General features: G+C 46.0%; 2 protein-coding genes across 11 annotated transcripts in view; one reads left to right on the top strand and one right to left on the bottom strand.

Moving 5' to 3' along the window:
• Nucleotides 1-10,578, top strand: part of LOC143006734 (histone-lysine N-methyltransferase 2C-like) — a 54,686-nt gene extending 44,108 nt beyond the window's left edge. For 9 of the 10 annotated variants that reach the window (XM_076157981.1, XM_076157982.1, XM_076157984.1 and 6 more), the window contains 26 exons: nt 23-130; nt 238-1,230; nt 1,371-1,637; nt 2,031-2,204; nt 2,347-2,508; nt 2,630-2,765; nt 2,935-3,058; nt 3,157-3,332; nt 3,486-3,598; nt 3,681-3,827; nt 4,275-4,326; nt 4,474-4,589; nt 4,932-5,027; nt 5,252-5,470; nt 5,578-5,705; nt 5,869-6,064; nt 6,273-6,482; nt 6,658-7,019; nt 7,491-7,603; nt 7,900-8,036; nt 8,133-8,260; nt 8,414-8,615; nt 8,703-8,819; nt 8,913-8,986; nt 9,125-9,233; nt 9,353-10,578. In XM_076157981.1, coding sequence (XP_076014096.1) covers nt 23-130; nt 238-1,230; nt 1,371-1,637; nt 2,031-2,204; nt 2,347-2,508; nt 2,630-2,765; nt 2,935-3,058; nt 3,157-3,332; nt 3,486-3,598; nt 3,681-3,827; nt 4,275-4,326; nt 4,474-4,589; nt 4,932-5,027; nt 5,252-5,470; nt 5,578-5,705; nt 5,869-6,064; nt 6,273-6,482; nt 6,658-7,019; nt 7,491-7,603; nt 7,900-8,036; nt 8,133-8,260; nt 8,414-8,615; nt 8,703-8,819; nt 8,913-8,986; nt 9,125-9,233; nt 9,353-9,445 — 4,752 coding nt within the window. In that variant the 3' untranslated portion in view covers nt 9,446-10,578. The remainder of the gene's footprint in view (nt 1-22; nt 131-237; nt 1,231-1,370; nt 1,638-2,030; nt 2,205-2,346; nt 2,509-2,629; nt 2,766-2,934; nt 3,059-3,156; nt 3,333-3,485; nt 3,599-3,680; nt 3,828-4,274; nt 4,327-4,473; nt 4,590-4,931; nt 5,028-5,251; nt 5,471-5,577; nt 5,706-5,868; nt 6,065-6,272; nt 6,483-6,657; nt 7,020-7,490; nt 7,604-7,899; nt 8,037-8,132; nt 8,261-8,413; nt 8,616-8,702; nt 8,820-8,912; nt 8,987-9,124; nt 9,234-9,352) is intronic. The other variant, XM_076157985.1, reaches the window with a different exon arrangement.
• An 870-nt stretch (nt 10,579-11,448) lies between these two features.
• galnt11 (UDP-N-acetyl-alpha-D-galactosamine:polypeptide N-acetylgalactosaminyltransferase 11 (GalNAc-T11)) lies at nt 11,449-18,928 on the bottom strand. Its single transcript, XM_076158008.1, has 12 exons — nt 18,825-18,928; nt 16,872-17,117; nt 16,013-16,136; nt 15,747-15,913; nt 15,469-15,594; nt 14,665-14,914; nt 14,236-14,353; nt 13,840-13,992; nt 13,532-13,753; nt 13,341-13,445; nt 12,784-12,921; nt 11,449-12,677 (listed from the first exon to the last, which is right to left on the bottom strand). Exons 2-12 carry the CDS (start codon nt 17,092-17,094, stop codon nt 12,546-12,548), a joined length of 1,758 nt encoding a protein of 585 aa, XP_076014123.1. The 5' UTR covers nt 17,095-17,117; nt 18,825-18,928; the 3' UTR covers nt 11,449-12,545.
• Nucleotides 18,929-19,195: the final 267 nt, after the last annotated feature.

A 19,195-nucleotide genomic window follows, 5' to 3' on the forward strand; every position in this document is an offset into this window, starting at 1 on the left:
AATGTCTCTGTGTTGTGTGCAGGTGAAATTTGATGACAACAACCCGTTCAGTGAGGGTTTCCAGGAGAGAGAGAGGAGAGACCGGCTAAGAGAGCAGCAAGAGCGACAGAGAGTGCAGCTCATGCAAGAGGTAAAACCTTTTGTATCATGTCATCATACAGACCTCAAGACATTACACACACACACACACACACCGGTTTTCTCCTGATATTAATCTTGTTTCACTCTTGGTGGCAGGTTGAGCGCCACCGCGCCCTACAGCAGAGGCTGGAGTTAGAGCAGAAAGGCCTCCTGGGAGCCTCCATAGGGCCAGGGGCTGGAGTAGCAGGCACTCCCAATACTGGCGCTCTGTCTGGTTCCCGGGTTGGGCCCACACCTCTGCCTGTGGCTGGTGTTGTAGGTCCCACCAGGTCAGCACCTGCCCCTAGTGGTGACATTCTCTCCCAGATGCCTTTCTTCAGTTCAGAGCTGCCACAGGACTTCCTCCAGTCCCCACCAGCCTCCAGAGCTCCATCACAGCATCAGGGCCAGACAGGAGCACCATTCCCCCAGCAAGCCATCCGCCACCAGGGCTTCGTAGGAGGACCTCACCCACCACAGGGTTTGATGCCTGGTGTTACAGCAGAGCGAGGCAGGATCCTACCTGAGCATGGAGTTCCAATAGATGTGGCAACATCCAACCTCCAGACCAGACCAAGACACCCAGGCCCCACTGGGCCTTCAGTCCAGGGACAGGTGCGACAAGCTGGTGTAACAGGAATAACCTCCCATCCTGGAAGTCAGAGTCATTCATTTGGACCTGACGCTTCGCTCCCATCTACTCCTCTTCTTCCATCCTTCCCTGGCTCTTCCTCTGGAGGCCCTGCCTCCCTTGTCCACCTCTACTCTGACATCATTCCTGATGACAAGCCAAAGAAAAAGAGGAACAACAGGAAAAAAGATGGAGATGACACCATAGGCGGAGTCAGGACACCTCTCTCCTCTCACTCTGATGACATCACAGCCCCACCCACTCCAGTCTTCTCAGACACTTCCTGCTCTACACCCACCCAGGGCACTATGGACCACTCAGATCTGTCTCTCCCTCCAAGTTCCTATCTATCCGGACTAGCTCCATCATCAGAACTGGAGAGGCAACTGTCCGCTGACTCTGCCGCCCAGGACATAGTTCCTCCAATGGGCATGGAGTCACAGAGAGGCCCTTGGTCTAGAGCTCCTCTGGAAATCAAGGTTAGTACAAACACTAGTAGTATTATAGAACAGATATACTGTACTAATATTCTTGTGTTATGGCTGTGCTCCTGTAGTGTAGTTTCAGCCCAGGTTGTTATATTTTTAATCATAATAACACTTTGTTCTCATTACTGCAGGAGGAAAGGGAGGAAAGATTTTCTTGTGGGGGGGCTGTGGTGAAGATGGAGGACGGAGGGAGTCAGGCAATCTCTTCTTCCCCTCTCCACGGAGGGGGGAAAGAAGGAGATGGAGGGAAGGAGCTGCTCAGACACCTGCTAAAGGACAAAGCCTCCCCAGCAACTACGCCATCGCCAACTGGCCAGGCCACGCCCGCGTGTCGACAGCTGTCCACGGACAGCATCCAGTCCGAAGAGGAGGAGGGGCCAGGTTCCTACGGCAACATGGTGAGGAGAGGAGGAGTTATATTTTAAACAGAAGTGATCAATGTCATGTCTAGCAAATTCCACCATCTTCCTCTTTTCTCCTCTTCCCCTTGTACTTCCTGCTTTTATAATGGCACATGTTCTCTTTTCTTTGCCTACCCCCCAATCTTCCTTATCCAACATATCCTCTGTACTCTGTCCTTCTTCTCCCTCACAACCTTTCCTTCACTTATACTCTTCCATCTCCCACTCTCTGCTCCTCCACTGTCTTCCTCATCATGTTCTCCTTGTCCTTTTCTGCTTTTTCCATGCTTGTTTTCTACATCTTTTCTTCATTACTCTTTTCTCTCCTCCGTTTCTCCCTCCATTCGGCTCCCCTCTTCCTCTCTCCCCCCTACTCCACTCCGCCTTCAGGTGATGGACAGTCCAGATCAGGATCTTCTAGACGCTTCTGGGAAGAAGAAGATTCAGCGTTATAAGAGGCCCCCCCGACCGGAGAAAGACAAAGGCCCTCCCAAGTGCAAGAGGAGAAAGCGGGAGGAGGAGAAGACTCCTTCCTCTGACCCGTTAATGACCCAGCTCAGACAGGTAGACTGGACATCGACTGTCTCTCTTCCACACACTCACATTTATCCTCCCTTGTTGATTGACTTGTTTTCACAGTTTCTTCCTTTGGGTGAGAAGGGAAAAATAAATATCTTTCTGTCTCTGCTCTTCTCTCATAAACCAGCTGTCTGTGCTGCCTCTGATGGAGCCGGTGTTGGGAGTGGATCTGAGTCTGTTCCCCCCATATGGCAGCTCCTCTCTGGGCAGGGACTCCAGGCTGACGGGCACCTTTGGTAATGCCTGTCTGGAAGGAGTCACAGACTACTACTCCCAGCTCATATACAAGGTACTGCACTACCACAACATTGCCACCACTGTAGTTACTATCATTTGACAGCTCTTTGGCTGCCCGATCTAGAATGTTTAGTCTTTTCTGTCACTTATTCTGTCTTTCTTTCATCTTCTAGCAGAATAACCTCAGTAATCCCCCCACTCCACCGGCCTCCCTCCCCCCCACGCCTCCTCCGGTGGCCAGGCAGAAGCTGATCAATGGCTTTGCTACGACTGAGGAGCTGACCAGGAAGGACATTGGTGACCAGGAAGGTAGATATATTATGGATAGGTGGAATGATGGATGTCAAATATACGTAATTAAATGAAATACTACTTTCCATGTCAACTCAGTCTGTATTGCTTATTACACACCAGAATGTCTAAACAAATCATCTGAAATTATTATCCAAGATGTTATAATCCACTTTGTTTCTCCCAGTGAAAGGCTTGCCAGGCTTGAAGCAGAAAGGGGAGGGGCCTCTCACTTTAAACCATGCTTCCAAAATGGTGGATGTCCCGGCCTCCCTACCGACTCCGCCCCACAACAACCAGGAAGAGCTCAGGTAAGCTGAGCTGTTGTCTCCTGAGCCTTTCATGAAAAAGGGAACATCTTAACATCCATCATCTTTTTATCACATTGATGAGGATCGTGTTTTTTCAGGGTCCAAGACTCTTCTGAGCGGGACAGCCCTGACAGCTTTGTCCCACCGTCATCTCCAGAGAGTGTGGCAGACATGGAGGTCAGCAGGTACCCTGACCTCTCCTTCATTAAAGTGGAGTCACCATCTCCCTGTCCATCACCTACAATACCCATCATGCCGTGCGCCTGGGGAAAAGGTAAGAGCTGAAACCTTGACTGGATATTTAGCTGCTGGTTTACCACTGAGTAATACAGACTACTATCATACTAACTATTATAATCCTTAGTGTGGGTCAGCTACACATATGTACGTACTCGCCTGTTAACGTTCTGTACCCTTGTATGTTCAGGCTCTGCAATCAAACAGGAAATCAAGGCAGAGCCTTACCAGCAAGGTCCTCCATCATGCTCCAGCACTGACCTGGTTACCATCGCAATAACCCTGAACCCAGTAGCTGCTCAGGTAAACCTCTCTCTTTTTCCTCGCTTGTGTTCTTGCTCTTTCCCTCTCCCTTACGTGGAAGTGTTTGCTGTGTTGTTTCTAGAATGTTCCAGGTGTGATGGCTGCAGTGGCTGAGCTGCTGCGAGTCCCTGTGCCCGTCAACTACCAGCTAAGTCAGTCTGCTGGCCCCGTTGGCCCTGAACGCAGCTCTCTGGCCCTGCTGGCTAGTGTCCGAGTGCCGCTGCCTCAGGTAAGAGTCCAGCTGACACAAATTTATAAATGCATTGTATGGTTTTAATCCATGCTAATGACTTGCAGCACTTCCAGTGGAAAATATTCAAATCCTTGAATTCTGTCCTGTGAAGGCTAATCAACAGGAAGTGATTATTGATTCTGTTTTTTTTTTGGATCTGCTCTGAATTAATAATCATATAACAGCAGTGACACATCAAGATGACTGAATGATGTGAATACATTAAATGTGAATACTTGTAACATAAACATATTTATAGAAATTGCTACCACTTTAAAGAAATACCTGTTGCATGAGTCGGTGCTATGCTGCAATCAAACAACAAAATAGTGTTTTCCAGCACAAAGCAAACTTTTATGCAGGATTCTTTACAGCTCTTTTGAGTCAAATGAGTCAAGTAACAGCACAGACAAACTCATAACAACTTGTGTTCTGCTTTTTCAGGGTTCTGCAGGGAGACAACAGAGAGCTTTACCTGCTCCTGGATCCACCGCTGGTCTGTACACACACCTGTCCTGATGACTTTCTCTCTGCTCGTCTATCATTCTGTGTAACCTTTTGTGACTAGCTTTGTTGTTCTTCTCTTGTCTCGTCTCTTCAGATCAGTTGACAATTCTGTATTATCTGTGTGTGTTGTGTTCAGGTGTCAGGATGGAATACATTCAGCGTGGCAGCTCTGCTGCTGCCAGACCTCAGTGTTGTAGCCACTGCAAGGTGTTGCTGGGAAATGGGATGCGCATCATCAAAGACCTCAAGGAGGTCAGACACAGATGGACCTGAGCTCCCTTTGGCCACTAAATGGCTTTGTTTACAATGTTGATGTTAACGCTTCCACATACATGGTATTCAGGCCTTTCCAAATCTAATATTCTCCACATGGGGGGAACAGTAGGAGTTTCATTCCTGTTCCTCCTGGTCTAATAAACTTCAGACTGATTGTGTTCTGAACATTGGCCTCTATCTCCTGTTTGAACTGGCGTAGTACACCAGGAAAAAATGATTCAGATATTTAATGGACAACTCTTAATATAAAATACATAAATGTAATGCTTATAATCAGAAATGACAAAGTTGGATGATGAGTGTGTGTACGTGTTACAGGAGGGTCAGTCCAGGCCAGGACCCAGTCTGGTATTCTGCAGCCCAAACTGCTCTGCTCTCTACACATCCAATCAGAGCAAACGCGCTGGAAACAAGGTGAGAAAGGAAGTGAGAGAGACGGGATCTCTACCTTTCAGTCTGAGGGCCTTGGCTGTCTCACTTAACTTTGCGCTACCTGTCTGTCTCCTGTTCAGCCAGTGGTTCCTCTATGCATCTCTCGCTCTCCCTCTGTCTCAGTCTGTCTGTGTCTCTCTATAGTGCTGTCAAATTCTGTCAGACCCTCTTTGACTGTCGTCCATCTCTGCCCATCTCTCTTTCAGTCTGTGGATTCCGCCATGCCACTTGAGCCCGTTGCTGAGGGCTCTCCTGCCAGCAGGGTGCAGCATCAGTACACCAACAACATGTCCTCCATTGCCGTCCAATCCCTCCCACACACACCCCGCTCTGCTCCCTCTACCACTTCCACCTCTCCACCCCCTGCCTTCCCCCCTGCCTCTGCCATCACCATGGACACAAAGCCCAGGATGGATAGCCTCAAGGTTGGTTATTGTTCATGGCGATGACTTAACTGATCAGATTAAAGGCGTTAACACCTTTCAGAGATTTGTTTGTTTAAGTATTGGCTCACCCGGTGACTGTCTCACAGGTGAAGGTGATGTTGAAGCCCCACCCCTGTGCGGTCCCAGGAGGAGAAGACCTGTTACCATCTCGTCATGGGAAGAGGATGAAGGGTTCCCGCTGGCGGCGCTGGAGCGTTAGCGTCACACTGACTAGGTTAGCCTATTGGCATTAACCCAACCCAGTCTAGCCTCTTCACACCACACTGGCCATGTTAACACGTTCACCACTGTACAGCTGGTATACTCTCTGATTATGCTAGTCTCTTGCAATTTTCATTATGTCTGTCTCATCTTGCTTTTTTTTCCTCTTTACACAGGGGGCCATGCATTCCTAATGAGGCAGTTTCTATGCCAACAGAAGAGGAACTGGATGTGCTATTAAAGAAATTGGGGGTGTGCTTTCATCCAGACCCGTTACCCAAGGACCAGAGGCAATGTTGCTTCTGTCACCAGCTGGGTGACGGACAGACTGATGGACCAGCTAGACTGCTGAACCTGGACCTGGACTTATGGGTGAGTGCACCTTACGGGACCTTAACTATGGTTGGGTATTGTTCTGATGCCTGTGCCACTCTTTGGTTGTCTCCTGAGCTTTGGTCTTGCTGAACTCACTGGTTTCTGCCATTTTCTACTGGTCTCTGCATTTCTCTCACCTTTAACCATAATTAGTGGTTGATCTGAGATAGAAATGTCTAAATAATGTTCTCTCTGTGTGTCTCAGGTCCATTTGAACTGTGCCCTGTGGTCCAGCGAGGTGTACGAGACTCAGGCTGGCGCTCTGATCAACGTGGAGCTGGCTCTGCGTCGAGGTTTGACACTGCGCTGTGCTCACTGTCAGCAAAGTGGGGCGACCAGCGGCTGCAACCGTCTGCGCTGCACCAACACCTACCACTTCACCTGCGCCCTGAAGGCCCACTGCACCTTCTTCAAGGTCAGAGCCTCACTCTACTCTGAGTTTAAATGTTGTCAGAATGACCTAAATAACAAAACCAGGACAGAATTTAAAGAGCAACAAATATACTGTTGTACTCCATTTAGATGAGAATCAGATTTCGATGAGTGAAGTCGGTGTATTCTGCATATTCACTGTGTCCCGTCTCCTCCAGGATAAGACCATGCTCTGCCACCTCCACAAGCCCAGGATGGGACCTGGCGGGTACTCCACTGGCTCCCCATCCTCCATGCCGACTCCTGACCCCGTAGCGGTGACCTCTGACCCGTATGACTCCGAGCTGCGGTGCTTCGCCGTGTTCCGCCGGGTGTACGTGCAGCGCGACGAGGCCCGGCAGATCGCCGCTGTGGTGCAGCGAGGCGAGCAGCAGCACACGTTCAGGGTCGGCAGCCTGCTGTTCTGCGCTGTCGGCAGACTCCTCCCTCAGCAGATGAGCGCTTTCCACAATGCTGCAGCCATCTTCCCTGTTGGTTACCGTGTCAACCGCATCTATTGGAGCATGCGCCAAAGCAACCGGTATGAAGGATTTTATTCAGCTACTGTACGTTTCCTAGGCAGCAGCAGTTTTGGTTACTCAACCTGCAATAATCCATCCAGCTGGGATTACATTCACTAAGTCACTGTGATTGGGGCCTGGCTGTTCAGGCTTGGTCCTTCTCAATTTTGATGACAGATCTGCTTCTAATTGGTCAACAGAATTGGCTGTTAAATTAGAAGTACTTTCAAACAATTAAAAACTTGAAGCTGAAGTTACAAACACATTGTATAATCCAGGAAACATGGCTGACATGCAGAGCTGCAGGTACAAATGATGAGATTCAAAAGGAAATGGGTGAGGAATAGAATAAGCAGTAGTTTGTGTTTCCTAAAGTACAAACACCTAAATAATTAGCTTTAACTTTTAACAAGGGCCTAGGTGAACAGTGAAAGAAACTGTATTCACTGCATGAGTGACAGAGTGCTGTTAATCTGCTCCTTCCCCATCAGGCGGTGTCAGTACATGTGCTACATTGAGGAGAAGGACAGCCAGGCGCTGTTCAAAGTCAAGGTGGAGGAGAAAGGATACAACGACCTCATACTATCTGGACTAACGCCTAAAGGTAACCTTTCACCCTCATCTTGCTCCGACTGAGTAATAATACTGGAAGTAAAGATCAGTCTGACCCTAAACACTCACACACACGGTAGTCAACATTGTGATTGTTGAACCCATCAATGGACTCTCTGGTTTGGAGGCTAGGACTTCACTTAGTATTTAACTTCCTTCTTCCTCTTCTTAGGCAAACAAATGTAGTTTCTGTGCTGACTCTTCAAGTCCACCACCACCACGTCCCCTTTTCTCACTCTTCCTCTCTCTGCTCCCTTCTCTCTGACCCCCCCTCCCCCCACCCTCCAGCTGTCTGGGATCAGGTACTGGAACTCGTCTCACAGATCAGAACCTCCAGTGGGACTCTGAAGCTGTTCCCAGTTTACCTGAAAGGAGAAGATCTGTTTGGTTTGACGACTTCAGCTGTCGCCAGAATCATCGAGTCTGTACGTACACACACACACACACACACACACACACACACACACACAGCTGCTTGGTGATCACATTGATGAGATTAATTTGTGTGTGTGTGTGTGTAGTTGCCAGGCGTGGAGGCTTGTGAGCGGTACACCTTTCGTTATGGCAGGAATCCTCTCATGGAATGGCCTCTGGCCTTCAACCCAACAGGATCTGCCCGGTCTGAGCCTAAACCCTACCAGGCAAAGAGGTAACACTGCTGTTCACTGCACTACTGGGTTCTGCACTGCACTACACTCAACCGCACTGTATTGCACTATTCAGTACTGCACAAACCTACTTGAACTACAGCAGTGAAATGTACGACACGATGACTCTCTCTCTTCTGTCACCTTCCCTCCAGACCGAACCTGTTGACCAGTGTTGCTCCCAGGTGTCAGGGTTCGGTGGGATCCATTGTGGGCCTCGTTCCCGGTGTCATCTCTCTGTCTCCAGGCGAGATGGTCGCCAGTGCTCATCAGGGCCGACACTCTAAATCATCTCAGTACCGACGCATGAAGGCTGAATGGAAAACCAACGTCTACCTGGCTCGCTCCCGCATTCAGGTGAGAAATGCTCCAGAGCCAAAGATGTGGACCTGAGCCCTGAAAGCAAATCTAAACACCTGTGTTCATGTGTCGATGTGTCTGCAGGGTCTGGGTCTGTATGCAGCCAGAGATATAGAGAAGTGCACCATGGTGATTGAGTACATTGGAACCATCATCAGGAGTGAAGTAGCCAATCGTAAGGAGAGGCTGTATGAGTCCCAGGTAAAACGCACACACACACACAGCCACCCAACCATCTACCCAAACATGCACTTGTTCAAAACTCGTACTCAAACATGTTGGTTGTTTGTGTAGAACCGTGGAGTCTACATGTTCCGCATTGACAACGACTTTGTGATCGATGCCACCATCACCGGAGGACCTGCCAGGTAACACTGCACCAACTCACCAACTCACTTTGCTAGAGCTGCGGCTTCCACAGAGGCTTGCAGTTTTGTGGTGACCCAGCAATCTCCTGTTCTCCAGTCTGATGGAAGTAATATAGTGACATCATCTGTGATCGACAGGTACATTAACCACTCGTGCTCTCCCAACTGCATCACGGAGGTAGTGTCCGTGGAGAAGGAGAACAAGATCATCATTAGCTCCTGCAGACGGATCCAGAAAGGAGAAGAGGTATCCTCACCTGTTCCATCAACCTGTCAATCAGGCAAACATAAAAATGGATTTACCTTGTGGCTAATGTATCTGTCTCCCTCTCGCCTTCTCTCCCTCCAACTGTCTCTCTCCCACAGCTGAGTTATGACTATAAGTTCGACCTGGAGGATGATCAACATAAGATCCCGTGTCACTGCGGAGGGGTCAACTGTCGCAAATGGATGAACTGATAGTCACACACACACACACACATACAGACGGCAGCTCTCTATCTCTCTCTCTCTCTCTGTCTTGGTGCTGCGCTGGGCTGAGCTCAACTATCAAACTTCATATCAAATACTTATAATAATAGTCATTTTTAATCTGTTCAATGAGTTTTGATCAGTGTGATCATTAAATGTGGGCGTGTCGGATGCTAGCACGTGATCAATTGACAGCTGAGGAGTGGAGTTAGTTGATAGGGGGAGGGGTAGGAGTTGGGGGAGATGCTAAAATGGGTGGGGCTTACTGTTGACTGAGGGGTGGGGTCTGAAGAGGCTGGTCCTCTGTATGTGTATATTGTAGGTAAAAATCTAACTGTAAATGTGACTGTAAACACCACTGAAATAATAGAATGTCATCGTCCTGAAAGGGAGATTTTATTAACTTGCACTAAAGGTAAAAACAAAACAGAAAAATCAAGAAAAATATTCCCCCGCAAGATAAGAATACTTGATTCCATGAGTCAGCGTGTTGCTTTCTTCTTCCTCTTCCTCTTCTCCCCCCCGCCCCCTCCCCCTCCCCCCCTGTAAAATAAGAGATTTTTGTTTTTTGTATTTATTACTGAATGAAGCTATTTTCTAAATCGATGGTGAGTTTGGGATCCAGAGTCACGATATGTAAATAGTTGTACAATAGATAAAAAAAGAAAAAAGTTTAAAAGATACTCGACCGAGAGCGACCTTAACATCTCCATTGTCACCCTTTGTCACCGGCTGATCAGAGCAGAGCAGCAAGCTTTTTTCGTTTTTTTTAATCTTTTTTTTTTCTTCAGTTTCCTGTCCCAACAATGCAGGAAGTGTTCAGAGGGACAAACTGTGAATGGAGACGAAGGTGCTTCCTGACCGTCTGAAGATTTTTTTCACTGCGGCCTTGTTTTGGTTTGTAATTTTGTGTTTTTTTTGGCCCAGAGTTTGGCCTGCAGGTATTTTAGTTTGTACATATGAGGATTTATCAGGACTCTGCAGATGTGTACAGATCACTTTTTCTTTTTTTTTTATTATTAAAGTAAACAGTGTGAACAGATATAATGTTTTTGTTTTGGGCAAAAATGTGGAATCTGATTTAGAGTCATTTACAGAAAATAAAATATTTTACATCTTGATCAATGGAAAGTGTTCTTTACTGTGTGTGTGAGACATGTGCACATGTTTATTCAATATCCTCCATTCCACAAATTTTTGCGTCACAACAGCAGGTCATCAATAGTTTTGGTAGCTTTTTCAGCATTTTTTTATACAGATTGATGGATATTTTGGGATTGGGTAGTGCCCGAGCACTGAAATTTATATAGCTGGAATAGCTCAGTTGGGAGAGCATCGGACCGGGGATCTACCCGCCCTGGTTCAATCCCAGCAGGATTCAGCAGGAGCCACCCTTTTCACAAAAATGTGTAACAAGTGGCAAAATTGCAGAAAATGATCTGAGACCTGGGATTGAACCAGGGACATGCAGGTCTTCAGTCCGATGCTCTCCCATCTTTACTATTTCCGCTGTGTTAATCAAAGCGCTCTCGTGCTATATACTGCTACAATATTGGCTTTTTACAAAATGACCAATTTGATCCATCATACAGGTTCCACTGTCATGTCATGACCAAATTTTCATCTGCCTCAAGGTAAGAGTAAGACCTATAGAAATTCAGCCACATCATCTAGATGTGGTTGTGGCATTTGAGAGAACACATTTCTCTGCTGAATTCATTTATTTGTAAATCTGACTTTGTAAGTCAGTGCCTCTCCAGCCACGGACCCCACCGCACGTGACTGAATAGCTTGTAATTGAATGCACCATAACAGGGTAGCTATGTTTATACATGGCACTAGGCCCAGTTTGATATAAAACACATTTTTATACAATATACTGTATATACTAGAGGGTCTCTGCTCCATCTCTCCTCTCCATATTTTGCTGATACATTTTAATGTGACACGTGTGTTCAGCATCATGCTGGTGTAAAAAAAAAAAAAACACGTTTTCAAGTTTTAGTTTTTAATTTTGATCCTTCAGCTCAGTGTAAACAAATGATTCCACCAATTTGAAAACTGGCATCAGCTGCTGAGTGTCAGACACAGCGCCCCCACAGGCCAATCAGCAATTACACTCATTTCTTCTACAATGATCTCATGTTTTATGCAGAACAACACCACCTTGTGGCTTAGCTGATTAAATCTGACTCAGTATCATTGCAGCTTATTCATATCACTTTTTCAATGATGTGATTTATAAATGACAAACATTTCACAAGTGCAGTCAAAATGTTATTTCACCCTGGAAAATCCACAAAATAGTACAAATGCCACAGTTTGTACAAATGATAAATAACAGATAGTGTTCTGACATTGTGTCATTTAGGTGCGTTATAATTAAACAATCAGGAGACAATCAGAAACAAAATATCCGATCAGATTTTCACTGATTCATACTGTAACAATAATTTGAATGATTGTTAAACTCTACATAAAAAGAATTCAAAAGTTGGCCAAACAAATCTATTCATATTACTAATTTAAGGGGGTTATGATTACCTTGTGAGCTCCATTACTTCCATTTTTAATCATAAAATGTGAAGATATATATATATATTTACTGGCAACCATATGTCACAAAGCTCCTTTTACTTTCAATGTTTAATCAGTTAAAATATAATCAAAAACATCATACTGATGATTGAAATCATGAACCAGCAAATATTTCATTTTTGAAATTGATGGATGATTCATCAAATAATCATTGCTGCATGCGTTATTTTAAAGAATAATACTGATACTTTTCTTTAATCTAAAACCTGAAAAGATGTTTCAAATCAAAGCTGTAATGTCTAAACTCTGAAACTCAAACACAGATCTCCAGATTCCAGGGAGCACCAGGACGGCTCAATGTGGAACCTGAAAAGGTTTCCTCACATTATAATCATTATTGTAACACCAACAAAGATTAAAAACACAAAGATGAAGATTCTTCTTTCAGTCCATAAAACGATTGTCCAACAACCAAAGTGTCATTGCGAGGTGACACGTGTCCGTCACTTTGTTATAGTCACGGCTTTGGTCACTTTGTGGTGTGATGTCATCAACCATCCAGCTGCCACTGCTGTGTCTGTGAGGCGTCGCAGATCATCATGGAAACGTAACCTTTGGGCCCGACAGGCTGGACCACAGAGAGACACTGACCCACTGAGACCTGGTAGAGTCTGTTTGCCTTCTACAGACAGAGAGAAGGCCAGAGAGGAGAAACAGGAGAGAGAGATGAGAGCGGGCAGGAGAGGGAACATGGGGCAAGCTGCAGAAACGAGTGTGTGCTCTCTTACCCCCAGGCTCCACTGCTGTGAGCCGCCTGAGCCGTGACACTTCATCAGCCTGGGGGGGTCAAAGGTTCTGACCTCTGACACATCCAGACACAGCAGACCTGCCAGGAGCAGCTGACCTTCTTCATCGTATGACCACTCCTACAGAGAGACAGACAGATGCTAATTACCTGCTGACTTTTTAGAATAAAAGCCTTACAAAGGTCAGAAACAGCAGTTACCACGGCAAAGTATTGCACAGGAAATGGCTGAGATGACATCAACCTTCACTGCTCTAAGTCTAATGTACACCGAATATCAACATGTGGTACACACTAATGCACTAATGATCTGTTTTATTTTGTATTTGCAATAGCAGAAACAATGAGCTTCCCTTCAGCTTTGGCAGGAGTTCTCTAAAGGTCAATTAAAAAAAACTTCTGATCTATATAAGGGGGACGCGAAACAAAAAGTTTGGGAACCACTGCCTTATTCCATTTGTATTTATAGGTTGTTAATCATGTTAAATATGATCTTTATTGTTATTGTTGGTAAGTTTGTCTGTCTTGAGATGAGTTCACCTGTTCTGGGTCTCTGGGGTCACAAGGTCGTAGGACGACAGCTCCACCCTTCTGACTGACTCGACCCTGAGCAACCAGACAACGACCCGTTGCTAGGTTACGAAGCTGGGGGGGATATAAGATATTTAGATACTGGATGCGAGTGTATTCTGTTGAGTTAATGTTCTGTAGATCAGTCGGACGTCACTTACACGTCCTCTCTGTAGAACTTTGGGCCGTCTCAGCCCCTTGTTGATGAACACCGGTTGCTGTGGTTGCTTGTTGCCGTTGGCGGCCGTCTGCATCTCAGGATAGATGGTGTCCAGGTACCAGCGGAACGAGCGGCACTGCAGCCGCTTTCTCAACGCCACGCGCTCGCTGACGTCACCGTAACTCCTTTCACGCAGCTCCGGACGCAGAGACAGATACTGCTCCTGATGGGACCACAGAGACATAGCAGATGGTTTCACTCATCCTATAGGTTAGTAGTCTGTGTGTGTGCATGTTTGTGTGTGTGTACCTTGTACTCGTCCATCCAAACATGCGCAAGTCGCAGGGAATTATGGGCCATGGTATCCTGCCCCCCCGGCGAGCCGTAGGGACGCCTCTTCCTGAAGATGTGACCGACTCTGGAGCAGGGGACGATTAGCAGCTGACCCCCACACATCCAGATCTGAGACACACACACACACAGGACACATGTGCCAAACTGTCCTTATGGACCCGCTTTGCTGTCATAGGTGGCGCTGTGCTTGGGCCTCATTTACAACTTACATACATTTGATCTATAAAAGGGGAAATTGCACATCACGCATGCACAAGGTGTTTACAGTTTTCATCACACTTATTGGTTCAGTCTGGCTTCTTCACAAAGCTATACAGACGAGGGCCCGGCAGAAAAAGCAGAATCTCTCACCCTGAAAGAGATTTCCAGGTTTTCTCCGCCCCAGATGTCCATGCCGGCGTCGTATTGGCCGAGCTCGTTAAAATACTTCCTGTCCATAGCAAACAGACCACCTGCCATGGTGGGAGACCTGAGAGAAGGAAGAGGGGAGGACAGAGATGTAAACACAAACCAGCCCAAAACAAAGGGTTAAACTGTTTGTACTGAACTGTTTTAATTTCTGCATTCATTTCATTTTCAAATTCTTTTTAAGATTTTGAAAACGAATACAGAATAGAATAGAAACTTCCCATGTGAAAGACAGGTGGAGACAGAGTTGAAGTTTGAGTGGCAGCCAGACATCATGAGTGTGTGACTGTTAACCAGAGCGGCTTTGACATTAACAGAAAGCTAAATCAGGTCAAACTCCTCCGCCCGGTCACCCGCTGCTCAGCTGCTCACCTGATTGGTCCGGCGGCTCCCTCGGGCCCGTGGAGCTCAGAGGGGGGAACCGGGTCCCACTTGAAGTGCAGCCCCCAGTTGAAGCCTCCTCTGACCAGAGGGGAGGGCGAGTAGGTGAGCGTGTCTGCAGATATGATGTCGATGACGGGACAGATCACAGTGTGCCGCTCCTTCTGGATGGGAGCCAGCAGAGGCTGCAGCCAATCCTGGTTCACCTCACAGTGACTGTCCAGGAAGACCAGTACCTCACCTGACACACACACACACACACACACACGTTCACACATAAATACATACAGTACTGTGCAAATGTTTTAGACACTCTTGAATTTCCTATTTATCATCTTACAAACTGCAATAAACAGGAAAATCTCATCCATTTGTTTTATCAGGTTTTAATCTGAATTTAATTGCTTTTTTTCTTTGAACATTGATCTAGTGGTCTCCATGGTCTTTTAATTAGCTTTTAATCCTGTATTGTACTTTGACCACCAACATCTATCAACTGTGGAAAACCTCTCAGTTGCATACTTTGTGTGTGAAAGTAGCTTTACAAAACAAGTTTGATCGTTGTTGCACAAAACTGATTATTAAAATAGACCAATTATCTGTTGTTGATAGTTGAAAGTTGATGTCCTGACTCTGAATCCTGTAGCCTCACAGTGTCTCACTCTAATCAGCTCATTGACTCAAATCACCTGCTGAGGTTTCCTGAGTCTTAATTGTCTCTCAGTCTGGTCCAGTCGACCGTCATCTAATCTAATGAGCTGCACCTGCTAGTATGAAGGGTGTCATAGGACATACCAGTAGCGTGTGAGGCCCCGATCATGCGTCCTCTGATGAGTCCTTCTCTCTTCTGGTTCCTTACGAGGCGGACCTTCCCCTGCAGCTCGGTCCTGACGTAGCGATCCAAGTCTTCCTTTAAGTCCTCTGAATGAAAGTAGAAAGTTTCAGTTCACAAACTCTCTCTCTCTCTTTCTCTCTAACTCCCCAAAACCCAAGATGGCTGTTAATCAGCAATCAATCAATTCTATCAACACCCCTAGTTTCCCCTGTGTGTGTTTATTGCCTTCCTGTGTTACCGAGCTCGCTGTGGTCATCAACCAAGATGATCTCCCGTAGCAGGTACGGCGGGGTTCGGTCCAACACGCTGTGAACCGTCCTCAACAGGGCGGAGAACGCCTCATTGAAGAAACAAATAACGATGCTGGCAGAAGGTAGAGCCAGAGGATACACCTTGTTTACGCACCTGTCGATCAATAATTGAGCATTAGTCATCAGATGTGTGAGATAAAAGAGAGGGGGGGGGGGGGGGAGACAAAGAGAGAGAGACAGCAGGCTAACTCACTGTGCGTCTCGGGTGTCAGGTAGATCTCTGTGGTAACCCAGTCTGCTGGAGATCAGCACGTTAAAGGCGTGACGATGGTAACCCGTGTCCCTGACCTCCTGATCCTCTTCATTAAATATCATACCTGACTCAAAGAAAGACAGGTGGAGAGAGAGAACAGGTTATAACTTCACAGACAAGACAGACAGACAGATGGGCAGAGAGACAAATACTTTGTTAGCCACACGACAGAGGCGGGTGGAATTTCTGGTGTGTACAGCATCTTAACACACGTAGGGCCTCATGCATACAGGGATCACAGCCGTCCAGCTTTAAATCTGTAATGTCTGCTGTTCTTACATTCTCTGTGCGGCTTTGTGTAGCTTTTTGGTTCTGTTTGGTTTTGGACTTTCTCGGGCTGAAATCTAACGTCCTTGGCTTTTCTTCACAAAGTCTCCAAAACTTGTGTTGAATCTTCTGACTGCATAATATGTGGGAGTGTGTTAGTATCCTCAATTCAATAGCTTAACCTATTCAGAAACTTTGAAACAAGATTCTAACTGCTGAGGCGGTCTCCCGGCACGAACCCCAGCATTTCCCCAAGTCCCCCCAAACCAAACTACAAGAATAATTCCATTTCATCTGCTGGAGTCTCTGCTTTCTCCTCAGCTTGTTTTTTATGTTTGGTTTGGGAAGTTGAAGAAAAGAGTCTGTGCAGAGCCTTTGTACGTTTGGTGCTGGTCGGGCCGTGAGAACAGCAGATCCTGTTGAAGTCGTTTCTACCCGACACACCTTTTTGAAGCTCCGTCCACATATATTTGTCCCTCCCTCACACCTGAGCAAAGCTGACAAAGAAGTGATCCAGTGTTCTGTGTCTCACCCATTTCAGGTGACAGCTCCACTCCTTTACCGGCTGGCGGCCCCCCTCGGCCCACCCTCTTCTCAGCCTGGCTCTTGGTCATTGGCTGGTTGTGCTGTTGTACCGGGGTCCAGCTGCGGCTTGGCTCCGCCCCCATAGAGAAGTAAAGGAGGAGGAGGATGGACCAGGTCGCCGAGGTGACGAGGCAGCCATAACAGAAATACCTCAGCGTGACACTGGCCATGGTGGCTGAGCAGCGAACATGGCCTTACATTACAACACAGCAGAGAGAGAGAGAGAGAGGGAGGGAGGGAGGGAGGGAGGGAGGGAGGGAGGGAGAGAGAAACAACGAGAGGGGGAGAGAGAGAGAGCAAGAGAGAGAGAGACAAAAAGAGGGATACAGGGAAGGAGAGGAACAGACAGAGGGGTTTCAACGTTCAAAGAACTAATGTTTCATATTTTCAAACGTGAAATTGAAACAATAAAATCTGCTCACACTCTTTGCGGTACACAGAGATGGAAGTGTCGTCATCTTATACAAATACATGTGTAATGAGCTGATGTGAGCGGCCAAAACAATCCAGCAAACAACTCAGCAGAACAGTAATGTAGCTCAGGGTTAAAGGTCAGGGGACATCTTGTTAAAGAGTTAATGATTTAAATCCAAAAGCAGAACATCATCACTTTGGTTTTCCTTTAGTCACACAGCAGCTTGTTATTCTGCATCCGCTGCACACACACAGTATAGTTACTAGGTCATATTTAATCAATGAGGAGCACTGGTTTGATTATTGGCTGTTTAGAACCAAAGAGATTATTTTTTAATTAGTCTGTTTACTCCATTTAAAATGAACACACGTGCATGTGCGCCCCACACACACACACACACACACACACACACACACACACACACACACACACACACACACACACACACACACACACACACACACACACACACACACACACACACACACTGTGTTTCTACAACTATTGATGTGTAACATTCAACATCTGTAATATATCAAAGCTAGAAAACATTGTGTGTGTTTGTTTCATCTGACGTATGTATAATGTATTACATAAACTAGCGACCGTGCTAACTGGTGCTGGGAAGAGTATTGGTTTACAAAATAAAACATCAGCAAAAAAGTCAACATTTTGTTCGAAAATAAATACAAACTATACATTTCTAAAATATTTGTAGGTACAATTACAACTATTGTAACTGTAAAATAATAATCTGCTTTAATCCGAATCTGAATCATATTTACAGATAAATACAATACACAATACAACAATAGTTGGCTTAGTACTGATATTACAAGACATGCACAGTTTCAGTGATTTTAAAGTTTGATTAAAACTGAGTAATTTGTTTTTTTCTTTATAACAAATTCTTTATGTAGACATATTACAGACAGAATATGAAATACAGGACCATTTTGAAGTAATGTAAATACGAGTACCTTATTTTTTGTATTCATAGAAAACATTAACAACTCAAATTTAGATCACCTTTATACTATAAATGTTTTCACTTACTAAAAAAGGTAAAATTTTGTTAAACATCCCACCAAACACCGACACATCGAAGCTCAAGGTATAAGGTAACACGGTCACTCGCTAATCTGAAACACTGGTTCTACTGAACACTCTGTCCGATAATGGAACTTGCTAGCTAGCTCAACGATCTCACAAAGCTGACTTGGAAGGATCTACTGACATAAATTTAATTCAACTGGGGAATCTTGTGACAAACTCGTTGTTATGTTCCGTGTGAAACTTTTGTCTCATACATGCCAAACGAGCAGAGTTCGTGAGTGAGCGTAGAGCAGTTTGGGCAGCAGAAACGCGGCTGGCCAGCAGCTGGGACGCGGTCAGCTTACAGAGAAGTTAGCGGTTTTGCTGAGAAGTAGCCGGAGTTGAAGCGTAACGAGCAGCGAAAAATGCAGAAATACATTCAGCTCTTACCGGCAAACGCTCACCGTCCCCAGCTGCGTCCAGTCCTCCGTCCAGCCGACAAGCCCAGCGTTCCTCAAAGAGCCATGTTCAAAACAAACCGCAGCGCATCCGGCATCGCGTTTCACAGTAAAATCAGAACACGCACTTTTTCCTGTTGTGACTTTCAAAATAAGAGTGTGGAAGTATGGTCTGTCGTATTGATGATAGCTTACACAGACAGCAGAAAATATAACTGCTGGAGTCTCATAGCCATTTATTGGAAAATGTATAAAATTGACTTACAATCCTACCAACAAGACAATGTTTGCTTGAATTTGTATAATTATTCATTATGCAGAATCCTGGGAACATTCATTATCACCATGACTAAACAGAGCACG

Source organism: Genypterus blacodes, unplaced genomic scaffold, assembly GCF_046128005.1.
Source record: "Genypterus blacodes isolate CSIRO-AG114 ecotype Tasmania unplaced genomic scaffold, CSIRO-AGI_Gbla_v1 ptg000076l_1, whole genome shotgun sequence".
NCBI classification, from domain to species: domain Eukaryota; kingdom Metazoa; phylum Chordata; class Actinopteri; order Ophidiiformes; family Ophidiidae; genus Genypterus; species Genypterus blacodes.

What these genes read in the sequence shown, in the direction of transcription:
- galnt11 (XM_076158008.1), bottom strand. Translation starts at nt 17,094, where the DNA reads ATGGCCAGTGTCACGCTGAGGTATTTCTGTTATGGCTGCCTCGTCACC. An exon ending in CCTGACACCCGAGACGCACA is followed by an intron (nt 15,914 to 16,012) that starts GTGAGTTAGCCT and finishes ATTGATCGACAG; the next exon opens with GTGCGTAAACAAGGTGTATC. An exon ending in TTTGGATGGACGAGTACAAG is followed by an intron (nt 13,754 to 13,839) that starts GTACACACACAC and finishes TGGTCCCATCAG; the next exon opens with GAGCAGTATCTGTCTCTGCG.